General features: G+C 34.8%; 1 protein-coding gene across 1 annotated transcript in view; it reads right to left on the reverse strand.

Annotated features, from left to right (window-relative positions):
- The window catches only part of LOC122086041 (nuclear transcription factor Y subunit A-10-like), a 7,874-nt gene extending 2,796 nt beyond the window's left edge, over positions 1-5,078 (reverse strand). The window contains exons 1-4 of the mRNA XM_042654728.1: positions 4,904-5,078; positions 4,006-4,337; positions 692-810; positions 502-570 (exon numbers count right to left, since the gene is read on the reverse strand). Of these exons, the coding sequence (XP_042510662.1) occupies positions 502-570; positions 692-810; positions 4,006-4,270 (453 nt within the window). The 5' untranslated portion in view covers positions 4,271-4,337; positions 4,904-5,078. The remainder of the gene's footprint in view (positions 1-501; positions 571-691; positions 811-4,005; positions 4,338-4,903) is intronic.
- Positions 5,079-20,602: the final 15,524 nt, after the last annotated feature.

Genomic DNA, 20,602 nt, shown 5'->3' on the forward strand with positions numbered 1-20,602 from the left:
ACCCGTTTTTAGAGAAGTTAGGACTTAGGTTTCGTTTGGTATTGTTCTAAAAAAACGTTTTTAGAGTTTTTTCGTTTTATTAGAAAAAAAAAAAAAAAGAGTTAAGGCCACTTCATGTCTACATGAGACCCACACCCAGGTCCCATAGCTTTGGATCCTTTATCCCATCTTCTAATTGTATCCTGTGCAACCCCTTCTGTCAGAAGGAAAATCTTTCGGTATTCCCGTAGATCATCCAGTGCATATGTTTGACCGTTGGTGTCACTTTTCCAACACATCTTTGTATATTCCATCAAGATATGCACTGTTATATATAAGTTACGTAGCTCCATAAAGAGCCATAAATTAGAATTCCAGAAGTTAAAATTTAACATACAGCATAACAATGGCCAAGTTTTCTAACAAATCATTTCATTTCAGATAAACGAGGTTATGGGAAATTCGCAATTACTAGACAGTGATGAGCACTAGCAAAAAAGGCATAGGAAAAAAAACACCAACCGCTGTTTGAGCTCCATAGGGTGCGAACACACCATAACATTGATCCATATAGGGATAATTTGTGCAAATCTACAAATCATCAACAGAGAGAAACATAAGAGAATGATATCAACAACAAAACCTCAAATTAGTGTAAGCAAGAAAAATATAAAGCCAAATGGTCAAAGGCAAAGGAAAATTGGGAAATTACCATAGGTTGAGCAAGTCCTAGTTCAACGCGAGCTTGGTACTCAGGCAGAGATGATTGCCGAGAGATGATCGAAGGAAGTTGCTGAGCTTTTTGGGCCTTCAGAGAGTCTTTTCCATCACCTGAATAAGAAATTCTCAGACGGTCAAATAAGAGTTGCACTGCCCTCTGTTACCAGGACCACCAGGTATGGTGGTGACCCATCCAAACAGCGACTGGAAAAATAATACATTCTACATTAAATATCTCATTTCCACAATCTTGGTTAAATCATCAGCCTAAGTATCGCTAAATCTGGGTCTTTATTTACCTCTTCAGTTGAGAGAACATCATATATCAAAAATGTGCTCATATGAAACATTACAATCTCCCACAACATGTTATAAAAAGGCAGAAAATATTCCACCCCTTTAGTAGAACTTCTCTGCTACCAAAGGCAAACAGAGAGAGCTTCTGTCACAACCAAGATTAAAAAAAAAATCAGGCTCACAATTCCTCAAAGATACCAGATTAGCAAGAATATCAGGGACAGAACCTAGTGAAGGTACCCAGGAGGTGTGGATTAGAGAGGGTCTTAAGACCCTAACCTTTAGCTTTTTGTACAAAGTGTGTTACAACCGCTTATCCCAAAATCTCGAGCAGTTAGGCAAGGACTACAACAATATATATGAACACAACACCCCCCCCCACATGGCTCTGCACATGACACCATCACGTGGTACTACCATCACATGACTCCAAGGGGCACAAAGTGTTTAGGCACAACAAACAAAACCCCATGCACATCCCAGAGATCGAATTCCCAACCTCCTGGCTCTAGTACCATGTTACTATTGTTTCTTATCCCAAAAGCTCGAGCTTTTAGGTAAGAGCTACAACAATGTCTATCAACTCTCCTGTATTGGCCATAAGCTTCTGTAGGAATTTATATCACCCCTGAGCTCCCATCTCAAGCCAGCTCCTTGACTCATCTCAAATCTAATCAAGCACAGCTCCCAGCTTAGGTCTAAACCATACCTTTTCTTCATACAGATGCTTGACATTTCACCAACTGTGGATCCCCTTTGAGGTAAATATTTAAATGTCCCAATTTGAAGACAATACCATTTGATCATTGCACTGGTCAGACACTTTCTATTTCATTTTATTTTCTAATAAAAAGGCTATCAAGAGACCTTACAATTTTCCCTTCTGTTTCTTTCCAGCATGTATGTCCAAAGTTTTAGGTCTTTCCATAGACCTTGGTTCTTTCTCATGTTGCATTTGGCATTCGAAATAATATCTAATACAACATAGAAAACTATCATACAGTTTTACAGGTTCATGTCTCTGGGGTACTGCACCTGATAACTACATGTCCCACCATCTCATGAATTGGTGCTTCCATGTTAGCAGAACAAAATACGGTTTCTAAATTGTGCAAAGGGGAACGTCAATAATATTTGGCTTATCATCACTTACCTTATTGGAGGGTGGAGCTTTAGAGGCGACATGAAGAACATAATACAGTTTTGCTTTGTATTCTGAAAACCATTTAGTTGGGGATCTTCAAATCATACATCTGTTAAAGGCTAGAGATTTATGACTTAAAAATTTGTTCCTCATCTTCTTTCTTAAAAGCAAGAGGTATGTGGTATTAAACAATCTTTTCTTTGTTGATTCTCATCTATCTGGCATAGTGAAAATCGTCATAGTTAAATATACCCCAAAATTGCTTCAAGAAAATACAGCAATCCTTCTTGAAAGAAATCAAGAAAAGGAGTTGAAACTTAACTTTGTTGACAGATCCCCCGCAACAAAGCTTTCCAGGACAGAAGTTGTGTGTGATAACTAGTACGTTCAAGAGAGTCAAAAGTGCTCTCAGTTCAAACTAAAGAAGAAAATTCAGATGAGGCAATGGAAATTGATGCTTTTGCTGGATGAAGGGGATGAGAGATACTCTACAAAGACATGCCATGTAATTGATGCTGTCTGCTTCTGCCGGAAATTGAAAGTGGCATCAAAGCATGCATAGGTGTAATAAGCAAAGCCAAGACAAAACATATACTTGAGGGCTTCCTCAGCAATTGACAAAATGCCTTAATTTTGTTACAGTTATATAACATATTCAACCAGCTCTTAAAGCGAACGAACTTTAAACAATGTGATGAGCATAAATCAAGTTATGCCCATTAAAGTTTCTAAAGAGTCACCAGTTCTAGATTTTTAATTTTGAACCATAATGGGAAGTTCGGAACATGACAAATATTTATAATGAAGTCCTCTTATAGTCACCGTGCAAAGTCTTAATTTTTTTTTTTTTATTGGGTTTCCAAAGGACTGGAGGTAAGATATATTAGCAAGGGTGGTAAACTTGAAATCAATTGGATGCCCATGCCTAGCTTAATCCTCAAGAGGAACGAAGCTGCCAGTTTACCTCAACAAGTATCAACATGACAGTCCACATAAACATAGAATCTTGATTATTAGTTCTGGAAGTCAGTGTGGTTGTTGCTCATTCAGGCGGTCAATCTTCTGGCGTGACTAAACTTTCTTAAGACATTCGGAGATTGAAGGTTGGCACCATAGATCAAAGTTCTAGGATATGACAAGTCAATTCTACCCTTCCCTTTCTTCTCACCTTTAATTTTCTCTTTTCCCCGTTCTATTATAAACCAAAACCCCAACACAACCTATTTGCTCAGCCTCATGCACAGTTCACTAGAAGTCCATTCAAATACTGCCATTCCAATCCATAAGCACTTCCATTAAGCTATTTACTCCCAGATCACCACTTCTATACCCTTTTAACTGTTTAACCCACTGTCCTGATCACCTTTGGTATCAGTGGTTACTACCTGAACTTCAATATCAAGCTGTGAAAACTGAAGGTAAACTACAAATAAAGAGGCTGAAGAACTGGAGGAAACCAAAACAAAGACACACACAGGCACAGAAAGAAAAAAAAAGGTCCAACATTTAGATTATAGAACCTATCCAACACGTTATCATGTGGATTTGTGTAGACTTCAACCTATATGTTCACTAAAATAGAAGAATTTCTAGCTACTCAAACACTGAAGATCAATGATTGCTATTCTCCGGCCATGTGAAATAAGGAAAACAAGAGAAGTTAATCATGAAATGAAAAGACTGTCAAAAATCATGTAAGAATGACAGAAATGGTCAGTATGGAAGTCAAGGGCATGTATAGAATTTTTTGATTTAGATACCAAACCCAGTAATCTAAAACAAATGAGCAATCAAATATGATGCTGGACATACCACTAACAAAGCATGAATGACATAATCAAAAGGATATAAGAGAAGAAGATTACCAGAAACGATAGTGAATTGAGAAGTAGTGTTGTTCTCCTTCTGCGGCGCAGGGTCTGTAGCACGCTGTACTTGTCTACAAGAAGCTTGAACTTGGTCTCCACCAGTAGCAGGGCCCACTGATAGTGACTTCACACCAAACGTCTGACCATGGTAGACTGCTTGTGATCCAAGAGCGCTCCACCAAGGCACAGAAGTAACTGTGGATAGCTGAGCAATGGGATTGTTGTAGTTCCCTCCATGTTGTTTGGGAGAAATGGTCTGCATCCTTGATATATCCACAGAATTAACAACCCAAGCCTCTGAATTCTCTTCACACGATGAACCGTGTCACCTGCAACCCCAAGTTCTAATCAGAAATTCTACCAAAACATGAAATAAATATGAGAAACAAACATGGGTTATCTCCAAAAAGAAGATATAATCTTTGAAATCCGTTCACTGTGATATTAAACAAGCCCAAGTAACTCTGGCAATCCCCTATCCAATTAAAAGGGACAGAACCCCAGAAGGAATGAAGATTGGAGAAAATTGAAAGAAAAAATATATATATATATATATATATATAAATCAACACGGCCAGATATCTGGAACTAGTTGAAGCGGGAATTATCTCAAATGCAGAAAAGTGTTTTCCTTTCTTTTCGTTCTCCAAACAAGGCAAATTTCGGAAACCCACATCACTTTTCAGTATAAACACAAAATTCCTATTCCATTTCTCCACAGAAAAACCCAAGAGAACAGAGCAGACTGAAATTCAGTAGAACCCACTTCACTCAAAAAGAAAACAAAGGAAACCTTCAAGCATTAGATAAAAGAGAGGAAACCCAGATGCTTACAGACCATGAACGAATGAACCAATGAAGAATACGAGACAGAAACAGAAGATTGAGTACTTACTCAGTGAGGAAAGGTCAATAACTGAAGACTCTAACAGAGAAAGAAAGAAGAGGAGAAGAGAGGTTGTGAGTTGGAAGAAAGAAGAAGAGGTGACTCGTTTCAGTAGTACAACCAGCTTCGAATCCTACGCGGAGCCCGTGTCGGTTCAATATCAAGAGGGAGAAAGAGGAGAGAGAGACGAGAGAGTAACGCGTAAGTATGTTTATATATTTAACAGGAACTACAGTACAGTGACCAATGGGATTAAGCTTTCATGCAAGTCTTTGTATTATGTGTAATTAAGATATTCTCTATAAGCATTGCTTATCTCCTCCTAATGGATTTGTTTAATATTTTCACAAACCCATCTTTTATCCAAGTTGGGTTCTTTTAGAAAAACTACTTTTTTCTCTTCTCTGTATAGTTTTAAGGATTTCTTTTATATTAAACCAAAGAATAAGAGACTGGGGGAAATGGCCAAACAAGGGGAACCCCATTTAACTGTCTATTCTGCACCATTAAACCAAAGAAAACCAATATCCATTAATAATGTTATTAAAAATTATCTTAAGATTAGTGATTTACATGTGGAGGGATTATGACTCATTGATGGTCCCCGTTTCATATGGTCCATGAAACTGGTCTGCCCAACTAGCTCTAGATGGTTCATTCTCAACTGCCACCTGAGCCCAATTTGGCTGTGGCTCTGGCTCTAGCTTTAGATTCGACTTTTGCTTTGAGTAGAGTTCATGAGGCTTGCTTTGGGCTTTTGATCATAGGGAGTCGGTTCACTATGTATATGGCCGGGTCTGGTGATTCATTTTTGTTCAATATTAAAATCAAAATGATAGGAAGACGATAAAAATGCAAAGCTCTTAGATTCTACATGTACGAGCAACTTAAAAGGTCGGTAATAAAAAAATTAAAGTTTGATATTAACATGTTGCATATGATGCTGAAGCCTTATCTTTTTGTGGGTATTAATCCTAAATATATATTAGGAGAAGGGTTCGATGAACCTAAGGTTTTTCCTATGTTTTTACACAGTATAATTTTTTTTTTTCAAGAAAGAGAAAAAAATAATAAAAAATACCTATGTGAGATGGCGGGCCAAAACCAAGGAAGTGAAACATGAAATCTACTTCATATTTTATGCAACGGCCGTTGTTTACCAAAAATAGGATCATTTCTTTTTATAGATATAGGCCCCAAGAGACTAGAACACTTGAAGTTTTTTTAGGTAGAAGGAGAGTTTGAACTCACCAACTCTAATTGTGAGGTTTTTCATTTTCGTTTTTATTGACTTAAAAAAAATTAAGACCATTAATTAATAATTAATGTATAATCAAAGTTGTTCAATATATATTGAAGAAGAATCAAAGAATTCTTTCAACTAAAAAAAACAAACATATTGGAAGTGTGGTTTATTGTGGAACCACCCACATTTTGGGACTACTAGTTGATGAACCAACCGATTTGATTAATCAGTTAAGACAAGGTTCCAAAAATTAAAATTGATTACTTCCCATCCAATTCTTATATATATATATATATATATATATATTTATATTAACTGAAGCTGTTGATGGGCAATGTTGGGTTTTGGTAGCGGTGGGGTGTAGAAATCAATGTTTTGGACCTTGGGGAGAAGGCTCCAAGTCTAATAGGAGTAAGTGGTGGGGCCACCAATACACATGGCCCAATTTATGCATCCAATCCACCTGTCCTGTTCCATATATATTTGAGATTAATCTTGTCCATAGTAAATTCATGAATAATTGGTGTAGGTATTGGGTTGTTTGGAAGATTTTTTTTACTGATACATGGTATATTTTCTTATCCTTAAATTTATTGACTGTGATCTTATTAGAGTAAGGATGGCAATTAGTTCATTAAACATAGAGATTTTCTATTTTAATTTTAAGGAGAAAGAATGCAACCTGATAGTGTTGCATAAGTCCAGAAACTTGGGGAAGTGGAGTCAGGGCATGGGGGTCTTTTCACAGTCTAGTTCCACTTCTCCATGTATCTAGACGTACATGCAACAATATCGAGTCGCATTATTTTTCCTTTAATTTATAAGAAGCAAAGACCTCATTTATTTTTTGGTATACCTAAAGATTTAGATACAAAAATATAATATTTAAGGCATGAGGCTCCCATCACAATGGGGTCTAGGGAGGGTCATGATATATGCAGGCTTATCCCCGCTTCACGGATTGGGATGCATACAATATATAGAAAAAGAGACAATTTTTTTTTTAACCTAGTAAAGAGTTTTAGATAAGTTATATTTACAAGATATGACAAATCAAAACACAAAAAATAAGAGAAGTTTGTAAACTAAAAATGAATGAATATTGTATCCAAGTCGACTTTTTTATTTAATACGAGCCCCAAAGAAAAAAATAAAATAAAATTGAATTGACCTATTTATCAAAAAATTAATCTAATACATATTTAGGTGTTTTTAGAATAGAGGAACAACTACTATTCTTGAGTTAAATAACCTAAGTAAAACATATTATTTTGATAAAAATTAATATCTTTCAAATTAATTAGCAAAAAAAATAGTCATAAATACTGAAAATTAAGAATAAAATCTCATCATTATCTATTACCATTGTTGTTGAATAAATTTACAATTTTAAAATAATTTTTTTCAAATAATTTTTTTTTATGTATCTTCCTATCTAAAGCCAAAATCTTTCAAAGTTTCAACCATCTAGGACTATTTGTCAAATTCAACTGGTAGAAAAAAATAATCTAAAATAAAGCAGAAAGTAATGGAATCTCAAACATTCACATAATGTAAAAAGATTTACATGGTTCGGCAAGATTAATTGTCCATGTCCACAATGAGATTAGAGATGTTTCACTATCGATGGAGAATAAGGTTACAACCACTCATTCTCACACTTCTCTCAATTTGATTACAAGAAGAAAAAAAAAAAACTCAGATACAAATTTATTGTGAATCCCTATACAAAAAATATTTATATAATCCTAAAAAAAATTATAACAATTAAATACAAAACATCCTACACTGTCATTTCCAAAGAGACAAAGTCTAACATAAATGATGAAGCATTGTGCCATTCTATGAGCCCAACTTGTGGGCTAGTTCCACTAATTACAGACTTAATCCTAAAAAATGAAATGTAGATCTTTGTAATGCAACTGATGAGAGCTAAAAAAATACAGCAAATCGATGGAGCCAATGCAAGTACACCTTTATTCTGGGTTAAAGTGGATGGGGTTCTTTTAGAATCTTTGTCCTGTAGCATAGCCTTAACAAGGTTAATTTGTTCTATATAATCTCCAAATCTCTAATGCCATTTCCAAATCTCTAAAGCAACGGTGCTTGGTTTGAGCACAATATATAGATTAAAATTAGTCAAACCCTCTTACCACCATGATCCTATTCCATTAGTTAACCATCAAATACTCCCAAAACGGAAAGTTATTTTAACATGAAAGAACTTTGTCTCCATACTCCACACTTTTCTCTCTCTCTCTCTAAAAAAACTAACTAAAAGACACAACAACACGGCTAAGTCCTTATTGGGGATGAAATGATGATCAGAAGTTGGGTTATTCATATTTTTTGCAGGCACACGCCTAACACAATGATAATAATAGAAGCTAATGTGTATAATTATGAATATAAAGGAGAAAAGAAATAAGAAACACCCATAACAAGGCTAGCTACTAGTCCCTGGTGACTTGGTCCCCTCCATGATAGAATGATCTGTTTTCCTTATTTATTTGTTTATTTTTTGTTTCTCTCTCAAGCAAGCGAAGCCCAAGATGAAGTAGTCGTTTCTAGAGAGAGAGAGAGAGATCATGCATGCAGACTCTGATTCGTCCCCTTTTTAGTGGAATCAATTTGGCTACCGTGCTGGTCACTCTGCTACCTCCTATTTCCTCCTTTTTCTCCCTTGTGCTTCTCTACACATTTGTTTATTTAAAAGACAAAAGTCCCTCCTCCACTATTACTTGATTAGAATGTATAGAGAGAGAGAGAGAGAAAGAGAGAAAGAGAGAAAGAGAGAGAGAAAAATGTGTTGATCATCTGTAGGCCAATATAGTTTCTGACACACATACGATACATCCAAGTGGAGTTCACATTGACAGTACACGCATGTACGTAAGAGCATTTTGCATGCAATGTATTGGATTAATGATCCACCTCAGCCGGAGCCATTAATATTTTTATTCCTTCTCATGTTAAAAGATAGAGTTTTCATGTCTTGTCTTCGATACCATTTATTAGGATTTGAGTAAAATTCATCTTTAAAAGTTAGTCGTTAAAGAGATAGTGTCCAAGTCTTTATTAGTTTTTACATCGGATTACTCACATCTAATGTAAGATAGTAGCTTTCGCGTGAAACCACAACATGTGCTATAAAATTATTAATTAGTGTTCTTCTGTTTGATTGAATAATCACATCTTTTGATGGGTGTCCATGGTTAATTAGTTGATGATCTTTTCCATCTTAATGGACATCTATCCCATGTCTCGGTCTTTGTCTTCCACCTTTGTTTATGTGTGTAGACAAAATAAACAGTACCCTTAGCTTCTTGGAGTACTCTGGTCTCTGGGGATGTTAATATTGAGAGTCTAGTCCAGTATTTTCTGTTTCTATTGTCCAGTACTCCTCTGTAATATAACCAGCTATATAATATTATAAAATATGCTTTTATCTATATCTAAAAATAATAGAAATAATGAAAACCCACATCAAAGCTAAACAAAAGACCCTCATACCTTTACATATCCCTCAATCCTTGAACATATGTGTACCCAAGCAAAGACAGATATATATATATATATATATATATTTAAAATCTCAAGGAAAGAAAGAAGTTTCACAGAGCTATCTATGGATGAAAAGAGATAGCTCTTCTCTAAATATAAGTACTGTTCAACCTCTTTTAAGTGCCCTTATGTAGCTCATGAATTGTCATTAACTGATGAACCTCTTCAGGTATTTAATTACCTAAAAATTCACAAGAAAAAAAAAAAAGGAAAGAAGAATTTGATGACCATTCAATGTTGTTGAGCAAAGGAAGCAAGTAATCACCTCAAGTGAGCACTAGTAATATTTTTATATAGAAAGAGCTAGTCCAAGTATAAATAAAAGTGAAGAAAGGCCAATCATCTTAGGCATCTTTGTATAGTGCCTGCTTCAAGCTGGTTCCAAGAATGCATGATGAACTCACCAGATCTTAGGATCCAATTATTAGACAGCCCATCTTGACCCCTAATTCAATTCCCTTCCTACCTCATCTCACTTAATTGGGTTATACCCTTCAACCTAGTCTCCAACAAAATAAATTAATAAATAAACTGAAGTTGGACCATGGTCCCTTACCTGATGATGCCATCTCCTTGTTTGTCTTTTCTTTAATCTATAAATATATATATATATATATATATATTTATTCACATCAAGGTTTTTGGACTGTGAAATTTCAAAGTCAAAGAGAAATAAGTGGTGGATCCCACTTAAAACACATCTACATCAATCTATATACTTGCAAGGAACTTTAGTACCAAGTGGGGAAGGGAAGCTATTCACATCTTATAGCTGCTTTCACAAGGAGGGAAAAAAAAAAGGAGAAGGGTCTCAAAAAACCCTTTAAATTATACATGGCAGACAAGGGCAAACCAATTACTAGAAAGCAGGGAATTTTATGTATAATGTGTAACTGTTTAACGGATATATATATATATATATATATAATACATTTCCTCTTTTCTTTTTATTTTATGAATTTTGGTTTTGGGGGAGATGATAATTTTAACAACAGTAGTTTGATGTTTCATGAACTCCTAATGCAATAAGAATAGCATTAGTGGGTCAAGCTTGATAAAAAGCTTGGAGTAAACCTAGCCCCACCCAGTTTATCCTAAGCTTAAATCAATCCTTATCCTTGGCTGTTAACTTACTTAAGGGCTAAGGCCCTTATGTTCAAAGTAAATATAATTAGACAACAAGAAGAAAGAAGGGTAAGGATCCATGCATAGAATTATAAGAGTAAAAATTAAGTTTATTCTTGGATCCTATTTTTGTAAAGTAAAAATAGTTTATGAATCAATACTAAAGTATGCAACCACTGTTGGTGGAATAATGGAATTTCAGGAAATAGATCTCCTTTTGGTTAAAAAACCTGAAACATTGAAGTAGTTGCCATTATAAAACATTGAAATTCTCTTATACTAAATTTATTTTTGTTCCTTCAAGGCTTCAGTATTAATAAAATTGAACTAGAAGTATATAGGTGACTAGGGTTACTTGAAATGGAAATGTAACATAAATAGTTATTAGAAAAAAAAAATTTGGAACTAGACCAATTAGTACTGATGATCAGGTATTCCAATTTTGGACTCTCAACCTATACTAGTTGACCAGATATATCCATGCTTCTTACTATTTTCCTCTTCTCATGATAGGTGGAATAGCAGTATTATTCCCTAGTACTACTTAGTAACAGGCCAGGGTACATATTAGATCAAAACTTAATTAGTCTCCATCAATCTACCAATGGCATACTAGCTAATAGTAGTGGTAGGTAAGGAAAAGGACTCAATGAACCCAATATTTCTGCATTACATTCTCTGGTCCCCGCATCATTATCCATTTCTTTTTAGACTGTGATCATATATCAATTGGTCCACCATCTCAATCACTCAATCTAGCTATTCCTTTCCCCTACTCCTTTATTAATTGTATGTGTTTACAGTAAAGTTTTCACACTTACTGAAATAAAAAAAGACAAACAAATGTAACCAATTCTCTTACGTTTCTATTGATAATAGGCATAAATGACTGTGAACACACATAAAGGTACACCCAGTGGAGTTCTATTCAGGATACCCTGGACTAAAGTACATGGATTTGTAATCCACATGAGAAAGACATCCCCCCCCTCCCCCCCCCCCCCCCACCACCCTTAAAAGCTTGCAAAACCCTCAAGGGACTGCTGAAGAGGATCCAATAAGTTTTTTCCACCTTATGTATGGATGATGAAATCAGTCGGATAACCCCAAGGGAGTAGCTAAGTTTAAAAGGGACCTTTGCCTCAGGAAGCGTGTAATTCTGAGTTCGACTCCTTTTACCTCATTGGAGCCACTCACATGGGTGTTTAGTGCTCTTCACTGCTTTCAATGAAAGTTGAATGGTTTTCATTCAACCTTTGTATGATCTGATCTATGCGATTGTAGGTCAGTATGGATCCAAAGACTAGTTATGTCGAAGACTTGGATATTCATCATTGACAAAAAAAAAAAAAAAGCCAGACCTACTGGCTGAAACCCTAATTGCAAAAACCCTTTTAAAGCGGGTTGCATATAAGATGGAATTTATTGAATCATGATGATATGGCAGTGGTTGCAAACATAAGCATGGGGTTCATAGTTGGACATATGTTATTTAAGACTGAAATATTGTTTGGTGGGGTTGGGGAGAGTATCAAATCTAGGGTTATTTTAGTTAATTAATGTAGAGAATATTAACACAACCCTCTTCTTTTGCTTTAACAAATAAGTAAAGCCAAGATATTAACTATTTTCTTGCTCAAAGAATCCATAATATTGGAAAGTTAACCAGTGTGGAGGACATGGACTCGCCACTAAGTAAGCAAGTGGGATGATTAGCATTTAATATATTATTAATTTTGTCTCATAGATCACCCCATATATCATGATTCATGACAACAACTAGAAATTTAAATACAACTTGTTCATTTCAATTAGAATCTCCTCTCTAGTATTGAAAATATTATGATGATTTTCTTTTTGTGATGGAGAGAGATCAACCCATCAAGGAAGTGGGTCTCTCCTTTCTTTTTTGTTTTATATATAATATATAATGATAATGATATTGCTAATGATGCAAATTAGTCTTGAAAGTTTTGATTAGGGACATGACGTGCTTAAGACTAGATCAACCATAGCTAAACAATGTCTCATGTCAGCTCTTGGTAATCTAAATTATATATATATATATATATATATATCTAATTAAGCTAATTTGATGCCAAGAGTGAGCATGCAAGCCAAGGCCATTGCTCATTTCCCCACAAGAAGAAGAAGAAGAAGAAGTCAGCTTTGAGATAGAACCCCAATTCCTTATACAATATATATGTAGACTAGGGTGGGGATGCGGCGAGTATTCCAACCTATGTAACCCTAAAAGCGGTCCCCTTAAGTATTTCTTCTAATCTTAGTTCCCTCTTTCTCATCAGTTTCCACTTCTCTTAATTAAGTCAATCAGTTAACACAGGTGGGTATATGTAAACGCGGAAGTCTCATATTTCAAAACATAAGTGTTCTAATTTCTAATTAATTGTTCCTCAATTAAAATTTTTATTTTCTTCCAAGAGATAATAAAAATTTAACAGAACATATTAATTTGATTTTAATTAAAAATTAGCCCAAGTTTGTACCTTTCAAATGAACATTGTGTTACTAATAATTGATGATATTGATCTAAATCAATAATTTAAGTTATTTAAAATGCTTTTGGCATGCTTAATTATTATTACTACATTCATTAACACCTAGGATCCTCTCTCTTTCTCCCCTCACATTTGGAAAAGTTATTGGTAACCCATCATTATTTATCAAAGCCTTCATCATAAATTGATAATCTCTATCATATACCAAGAAGAAAATAGAAAATACTTGTACACTAAAAGGCTTCACTTTTTTTTTTTGGCTAACGACGGGTATCCAGGCCTTCGGCCTGACTAGTCTCACGGGCCCATACTGACCCCACAATTATATGGATTAGGTCATACCGGGGTTGAATGAGAACCATTCAATTTTCACTGAAAGTAATGAAGAGTACTAAATACCCCGTGTGAGTGGCCCAAGGTGTGTCTAGTCGGAGTCGAACTTAAAACGTCCGAATTTACAACTCGTACCAATTTCGTACTAAAAGACTTCACTATTAACAAATTTACATACGCGACCCTCTTTGGCTTTGATGTGTTCAATGAAAGCTTAGGAATCAAACATGCATGGGTAGGAGGAAGACGGAAGGGGAATGGAATGGGGATGGGGTTTTGCTTATAAGATGGTATTTATAACTAAGGATAGGTAACAGCACAGGGAATCACATGCATATGGGTCTTCAAATAAATGCCCCAAAGCCAAATGTGGAGCCTACCCACCCAAGAACAGCCAATTTTTTGAACAACCTTATGAAAGTACAAGGAGCACTATTACATAAAACAACCCAAATCAATATAGACCCAACTATTAAGTTTGAATTCTCAATGGGAGATTTAAGTTTATATCTATAGATATATATATATATATATATATATATTCATGTCTTTCCAGAGCTGCCTCTAGCTTAAGCTTGTTAGTTACTTTAGAGAATACTTTAATTTGGAGCACTCACAATCCTGCTCCTATACCTGCTTTAGCTTTTGCATTGCACTTTGGACATTTATATCTAATCTTTTAAAACAAATTTTCGTTTTAAGATTCAAGCTTTATTATAGTATTGGAGGAAATTTAAAGAACCCATCTTCTGCCAAAGAGAGACCCAATAGAATGGCTAGAATCTAAAAATGGAGGATTTTTTTGTGCAGGACTATGATCTTTAGCCATGGCTTCAAATGTTGACAAGTATTCATTTTTCTTCATCTTTTTTTGTTACTGTTTTGTGCTTGCCCATCTGGTTAAGTAAGCTAGAGTACTTTTCATTACAAAATAGTAGATTCATATATAAATCCTAAAATTGTTGGTGTAAAAAAATTGTTAAAAAAGACTCTTTTCAAGGTATAAAAATAGAGGAACTGATAAGGGGCGTGCTTAGTTCAACAGTAAAATGCGAATGTTATGATTTGGTGGTCAAGCGGTCGAAGCAGTATCTCTGTAGGTATCATGGACAAATTCGGTGTCTACAATCTCGATATTCTCAGGGTAAGACTACGTAATTTTCACCCTCTAAATCTTGCACATGTGAAAGCCTCGTGCATTTGTACACCCTTTTTAACAATAGAAGATATAATGCCTATGACATGGATCATTATTGGATTTCTTGTGACACATGTGCATGACATGGATATGCGTAGATAAACCAAGCTAGCCAAACTAGTATTCTTTCCATGCATGAAAAGAATCAAAAGGCTATCTATACACAAAAAAAAAAAAAAAAAAAAAAAAAAAAAAAAAAAAAAAAAAAAAAAAAATTCCTTGTCTTGCTGGCATAGGAAACGTCCGGAGAAAGACTACACTACCTCCCATGATCAAGGCACTGAAGATGCTGACGTGTGTCCCTTCATTGGTCCCACACATTGGTGTTACATATGCCAACAAGACAAGATTCTTTTAAAAAAATACCATTTTCAAAGGGCTTTATTTGTTGCCAGTTAATCAACTCTGCGCAGTTCAGTTCTTAAACCTAACATGCCCTGATTTGAGGGTAACATACTTGATCTAACCCAGCTAACTTAACCAAGTTTTAGTCCAAATAATAGACCGGGCCAGGTTAAGCTTTACCATTTCAGCCTAGTTCAACATCAAATCCATTATGTATTAATTCCATGCATTATATATACGACATGGATACGTATCTTAACATATAATTATACTATAGTATTACCAAAATATATATATATATATATACTATAGATGAATATTCCCATGCAGTACATATGCAGTACATATCAGGACAAGTGATTGAATTACTTGTAAAAATGAAATAAAGGTAAAGGATTAGTTGACCTATTCAGATTCTATTTATTATAATTCTAAGGGTTTTATTTGGTTGGTAGTAATACATCTTATTATTTGTATGAATTATAAATGAAGCTAGTTGAATATCTGGACAATTAGAAGTTTTTTAATAGAAAATCATATGTTCCACCAAATTAGTTAAACAATATCAATTTTTTTATAAAAAAAATAAGTGAAACAAATTCTTATGGCCTAAAAATTGTCATATCTATAAAGTTTTCATTGTGTTACACTAATATAAAGCATAATCTTCTCCTAGAAATCCCAAAATTTTGTATATGAAGAAGCAAACCTTAGATATTAACAAATAGAAAAAAAGGATGATGTCATTATTATCCCAAAAATTTAACATATGGGTGTGGGGTGAGATGGGCAAGTGGTCTACTAGGTCTTTTGTTCACATGTTAAGTTTTAATTCAAAAGAAGTTTACCAAGTAGCAAAATAAAACTCTTATAAATCCAAGACTATGAAAGAGTACATGATAACAGTTAGAGTATCATGGGTAGGTACAAAAATACATCTGAACGATATTGATATACGAGTGAGTATATGAGAACAATATATGATCTAAAACTTGATAAATGGCCTATCTAGATCACCATATGGTGTATATAATGGCAAAAATTTTGACACGCAAATTTTTTTTGAACTATTGTCATATAGAAGCTTATTTGAAAGGGGTCATTTTTTTCTTATGATTAATATGGTTGTTATTGTTGCTGTTGTTAGAAGTTTACGAGGAGATGATGTCTTTCTTCCATTGTATGTACTACATTTATAATGGATCCTGTACGGGAAAGGAAAAAAAAAAAGGGAGAGAGAGGGGGATTATAAATTCAATTCTTTCTTATTTTATTTTATTTTATTTAGTTTTTAATCTTCTCATGCCTCAGGCATGTGACACGTGTAGTGAAAGGATTGATGGGTTGTAGCATGTGCAATTGACCAATTTCTAAAACTAAAATACTCATAAAATATTGGCCAGGTACATTCAACTTTGCTTTCTTATTATGCTAAAGATTTTTATTCATAATTCAAACATTTTAATAAATGCCTCTCTTAACAAGCAAGTGCTTCTCACGTCCCCTTCTTCTTTGGATACAAGAAAGTCTCACATGTTAGTATGTGTGCATTTGAACTATCCAATTATAGGGTTGTGTACATACCTCCAGCTTTCAACATAGTATCTAATAATATTGAAAAGAAAACCCTAACTATAGATTATTTTTTAAGAACTTTTCAGGAACCTTAATTTAAAGAATAAGAATCATCATTTCCAAACAAATGAAGACTTAGGAGGGGTTTGTCATGTTTTTCTATTTTAATCACAAAAAGACAAATGGAAAGCAAAATGTTTTAGTTTAAATTATTGAAGATCTTACATCAAAATCTTGATGGGTAGTCAGCACTCATGGTTACCTTTGTGTATTATTATTATTATTATTTCTGACAATGTTCCCGCTATGTATTTATGAGAATTAACCATCACCTCAATATGTGAAAGTCCATGTGATAGGGACTTCACTTATTACACTCTTTTTTTTTTTTGAGTACTTATTATACTAATCTCACCAGTTAAGTTTTCAGCTTGGTAATATATTTTGTTCTTGAATCAATTTTGGTTTGATCTGTAGATATTTTATTTTATTTTATTTTTTAATATTTTGATCAACATAGATATATTTCATATAGTTATGATAAATTTAAAGTTAAAGGCCAATGCATCATATTGAAGAGACCAAATTTGATAAAAATACCATTAGATCTTAGATATTAGGATAATTTTAGTTTAGAAATCAATGGTTAAGATTGATTTTTAACAGAAAAGATTTCTAATCAACATGTAGCAAGTGTCTCCACCAAAATCATTGAAAATTGACAAAGATGGACCAAAACAACTGAAGCATAAAATAGAAAATCTCATTGAATTAGTTGCATTGTTTTGGTCAACATTTTGAGGTTTTGGGCCAAAACAAAATGAAACATACAGCTAAGGTCTTAGGTTTAGAAGAATAAGGAATTTTCTTTAGAAGTATATCCACCATGACAAACAATTGCAAGAATACCATTAGATTCCATTATTATAAAATGATGTTTGAGACGAAGAAAAATGTATTGCCATCGTTGACTTGGTGATAAAGTCTTCGGTTGTTAAAAGTTGGGATCAAGTCCTGTGGCACATCTCGATAGATTTCCTTAACGCCATGTCGTGGGTTCTACATAGCATATCCAAATAACTAAGCTGAAATTTTGTTAACAAATAGGTCGAAGGTTCCACTTGATTATATGTTAAGCTTTAGCCTAAATGGAGTGAAAAACTATTTTTTAAAATATAAAATAATTTTTCAACAATTTCTCATGCTTGATTTTTCCTAAAATCTAATTAATGAGATAGATATGGAATCAATCCATCATCATGTGTAATCCCACCCTTTGTTAGCCCCATGACAATAGCACTGACATATCTTATGCTTGGGTGAGGTCTCTTCTCCATAAATTTTGGAATTTGGAAGCAAACAATGGTTGCTATTTTTAAAATTTAAGAAGAGATTAATAAAAATAATTAGAACTAATACATTTTCGATTTTTATTGAATGCTAGCTGTTCTGAAATACCAAATTATTAATGCATGTTGTGCTGGTCCCTAAGCTCCAAATTAAAATGTGACTTATTGTGTCTCATGAACCAGTAGGATTTAATTTATGTTTAAGCATCTGACTTCTTCTGAGTACTCCATGTTTCTTCCAATCTAATTATCCACACTAATTAATCAATATTATTATGTGCATTTATAAATCCAACTCTTCTACTATTGAATCTAAATAAATTAAAAGTAAAATGTATTAATATTATGGGGAAAGAACACTACCTGATCAAGTGGCCCTTGCGTCCAAACATTGGAGGGGAAATAACGATCTCGCCCTCGTGAAATACAAAAAACCCACCTCCTGTTGATGTTCCTATTCGCCCCTCATTGGCTTCGTTATTAGTGCAGGGACCACGATCAGGTAGCATTCTTCTTCCCGTATTTTATATATGGAGGTTGGCCCCTTTCTCTCTCTCTCTCTCTTTGAGATTTTTTTTTTCTCATGTCTCACCATTGAAACAAGCAAGTTGAGGATGATAAAATAAAATTTCTAGAAAAATTAATTAAGATGACAAGAACATGTTGATGATATCCTAGGTGGTCCCAGATAGTCTGGATTAAATGAAAGTTGTCATCAATTGGCACCAGTAGTAGTCCATGGACCAGCCTAATAAGCAGGTCCTGCTGGGCTGGGACCTGTCTAGAGTAGACAAGCTGGTAAGTCCTGGGACCGCCCTAATAAATAGTAATAGCCCTTCTTCTACTTCTTCTTCTCCCAATATAAGGGTCATTTCTTAAATAATTAAGGGACGTGAGCTGCTGCAATCTATTATCTACCCACTCACTCACGCACCCCATAAGTTAGATCATAATTGGGATATGGAACATTAGGGTTTTGATTAATTAATTACCCTTTGATCCCCACAAAAACTTTTATTCCATTATGTCTCCGTGATCCCAATCTAACCCATAACAACCCTTATGTAAGTCCCCTTGTCACGTTCTTCCTAATCACTACACAAACCTGTCCTACTTTCATGGTACACTGAGGAGGTACCCTCTGTTAATTACATAATTCCTTTCATAATTGTGAAGGTGTCAGGTTGGTTAGCTCCTCTCTCTCTCTCTCTCTCTCTCTCTCTCTCTCTCTCTCTCTCTCCTCTTTTCTTTTGTCCCTTGCAATGTGTTGCAACTAGGTGCACCTTGTAATAAGTGTGAGAAGTGGGGAAATTTGGCTAAAGAATTAAAATAATAACAGGGATCCTGTCTATACAGTGGGAACCACCCTTGGAATGGGCGAGTACCACAGTATAATTAGGATGACAAAAAGAACACAACCATGTGTTTGCATAATTGGATTATGGTGCTAGGAAATTAAGTTCTGGAACTCTTTAAGGCTCCCCTTGGTTACAAGGAATATGGAATGAAGCAAAGTTAAATTTGAACCAAAAGAAACAGGCAATGTTAGGGCCAATGGGGAAACCATCCCTCCAAACTATTGAATTACATCACATGGTTTATACCATTTTTTTTCTTCTAAAAAACTTGTTATATTTGGAGATCCTCTAATTAGCTCATCCTATGGTCCTCAAGACACTAATTTAAAAATATAACTAAATATGATCGTTAATGTTTGGGCTAAGGTTCACCACCTGGTCAAGACAAAGACCAATCAAGGTAGTATAACATGCATCCAACCAAGTGGACAACCAATACACGAGAACCATGTCTGATTGCATGGCCATTGTGCCAACGCACGAGGCAATGGGAAACCGCATGACGGCATCTGAGTGGAAAGGTAATGCTGTCTTTTCGTGCCCACCTAAATCTGAGCATAGAAACACACAAACAGGTAGCATTCTTTTCTCTTATTTTACTTTACTTTCGAATAGGTAGAAAATAAAAGCAAGAGATCACAACTGCATGGACCGGATCATACCAAGGTTGAATGAGAACCATTCATCTTTCACTGAAAGCAGTGAAGAGCACTAAACACCTCGTGTAAGTAACCCAAGATGTGTCTAGTGGGAGTGGAACTTAAGACGTCTGAGTTTATGGCTCGTACCAAGTTCGTTGCTCACCCTGCGCTACCCGTTGATCACAACCCTATATATTTATATTACTACTTAAAAAGACATACAATGTTTATAAGTGTAGGTAGGCATACATTTACCCTCAAGGGCTTCAAGGGTAAGGGCAAAACTTTTACTTATTACCCTTATAGGTATGGGTAAAAATTTCTACTACTCAAGGTAGTAAATGGTTAAGGTGGCTAGGGTTGGGAATATGGGCAACAGGCTATGGGCTTCGTTATATTGGATGTGGGCTATCAGAATATATATATGTTCAACTAAGGAGGTTGAGAATGCCCAT

Source organism: Macadamia integrifolia, chromosome 8, assembly GCF_013358625.1.
Source record: "Macadamia integrifolia cultivar HAES 741 chromosome 8, SCU_Mint_v3, whole genome shotgun sequence".
NCBI lineage: Eukaryota > Viridiplantae > Streptophyta > Magnoliopsida > Proteales > Proteaceae > Macadamia > Macadamia integrifolia.